This window comes from Wolffia australiana, chromosome 17 (genome assembly GCF_029677425.1).
Source record: "Wolffia australiana isolate 7733 chromosome 17, ASM2967742v1".
NCBI classification, from domain to species: domain Eukaryota; kingdom Viridiplantae; phylum Streptophyta; class Magnoliopsida; order Alismatales; family Araceae; genus Wolffia; species Wolffia australiana.
Genome location: NC_135851.1, coordinates 7,238,023 through 7,240,000, shown reverse-complemented (window position 1 = coordinate 7,240,000; position 1,978 = coordinate 7,238,023). Strand labels below are relative to the sequence as shown.

The window sequence follows — 1,978 nt, the reverse complement described above, 5'->3', positions numbered from 1 at the left end:
TTTCTGCGCGCACCGCCTGCAGTCCATCCTCACCTCCATCTCCGTCACGCTGCCTTGCTCCTCCTGTTCTCCAAAACCAGCGATCTCAGATCTTTATTCCTCAATCAATCCATCAAAGTCAACCCATCTTTCTATGTGTATCTATCTTTCTCTCTATCAAAATCAACCCATCTTTCTTATCTTTTACTCTTACCTAAATCAACCCATCTTTCTATGTATATCTATCTTTCACTCTTATCTAAATCTACCTGTTTATCTTTGCTCATTGATGCATCTACTTGTCCGTATTTCTATCTAAAACCATCAATCCATCCATCAAAATCAACCCATCTTTCTATGTGTATCTATCTTTCACTCTTATCTAAATCTACCTGTTAATCTTTGCTCATTGATCCATCTACTTATCTGTATTTCTATCTCGATCCATCTGTCCATCCATCAAAGTCAACCCATCTTTCCATTTATATCTATCTTTCACTCTTATCTAAATCTACCCATCTTTTATGTATATCTATCTTTTACTCTTATTTAAGTCTACCAATTTATCTATGCACATTGATTCATCTCCTTATCTATGTTTGGATCTCAATCCATCTATCAATCCATCAAAATCAACCCTTCTATCTCTGTATATCTATCTATCTATCAATCAATCTAAATCTACCCATCTATGTAAAATTGATCCATCTAGTTATCTATGTTTCTATCTCAATCCTCCCTCCCATCTATCAAAACCAGCGCATCTTTCCATTTATATCTATCTTTCACCAAATCTAAATCGACCCATCTATCTATGCTCATTGATCCATCTACCTATCTATGTTTCTATCTCAATCCTCCCACCCATTGATCAATCCATCAAAATCAGCCCATCTTTCTATTTATATCGATCTTTCACTCTATCTATGCGCATTGATCCATCTACTTATCTATGTTTCTATCTCAATCCTCCCACCCATAAATCAGTCCATCAAAATCAACCCATCTATCTCTATCTATCTATCTTTCTCCCTATCCAAATCTACCCATCTATCCATCTACTTATCTAGCGATGATCAGAATGAAGATCAAAGAGAAGAGTTGAGACCTGTGGTTGTTGGGCCATCTCCCCGGAGACTTCGCCGGCGCCGGAGAAGAAGATATCAGGGAAAAGCCGCAGAGAATGAAGAGGGAAGAGGATTTTATAAGTGGAGAGGGGGGGAGGAAAGAATAGGTGAAAGAAGGAAAATGACGTGGGGAATCTGTATTTTTTGTACAGAACGTGGGCCTTCTTCCACCGCGGCGATGGCGACGTTGCTGGCGACGATAGCCGCCGACGGCAAATGACGTGGATAGAAACGAGCGAAGAGGTCAAAAGCTATGGAAAGATGCCTTGGCTGGGCATCGACATCTTTCGGCCGTCTGGGCTGTCGTAGTCGGCACGGAATGACTATCATGTGCATGAGTTTATACGTGTTTTTTTTTTTGTGTGTTGCCCTCGCGTGAAAAACTACGTCATTTTGAGAGAAACAACGACGGATGAATGGGTAGATTGGTAGGTATCAATGGATCGATAGATGTGGATAGATGACTTGATGGAGAGATGAATTATAAAATGTGTTAGAGAAATAGATAGATAGATTGGGAAGATATGTTGATATGGATTTATAAATTTATCAAGAAAAATAAAATTGTGTGTATGAGAGAGAGAAAAAGAGAGCGAGAGAGACAGAAGGATCGAGAGAGAAAGAGAGAGAGGGAGAAAGAGAGAGGGAGAGAAAGAGATGGAGAGACAGAGGAAGAGAGAGAGAAAGAGGAAAAGAGAGAGAGAGGAAGAGAGAGAGAGAGAGAAAGAGAGAAATGTATGAGAGACAGAAGGAGAGAGAGAGAGAGAGGAAGGAGCGAGAGAGAGGGAGAGAGGGAGAGAGGGAAAGAGGAAGAGAGAGAGAAAGAGAGGGAGAGAGCGGAACAGAGAGAGAAGAGAGAGAGAAAGAGAGGG

The 1,978-nt window shown here is 40.6% G+C and overlaps 1 protein-coding gene across 1 annotated transcript in view; it reads right to left on the bottom strand.

Annotated features, from left to right (window-relative positions):
* The window catches only part of LOC144714115 (uncharacterized), a 2,236-nt gene extending 1,001 nt beyond the window's left edge, over positions 1–1,235 (bottom strand). Inside the window, exons 1-2 of the mRNA XM_078588798.1 lie at positions 1,088–1,235; positions 1–63 (exon numbers count right to left, since the gene is read on the bottom strand). The exon at positions 1–63 is cut by the window's left edge and continues 28 nt beyond it. Of these exons, the coding sequence (XP_078444924.1) occupies positions 1–63; positions 1,088–1,105 (81 nt within the window). The 5' untranslated portion in view covers positions 1,106–1,235. The remainder of the gene's footprint in view (positions 64–1,087) is intronic.
* Positions 1,236–1,978: the final 743 nt, after the last annotated feature.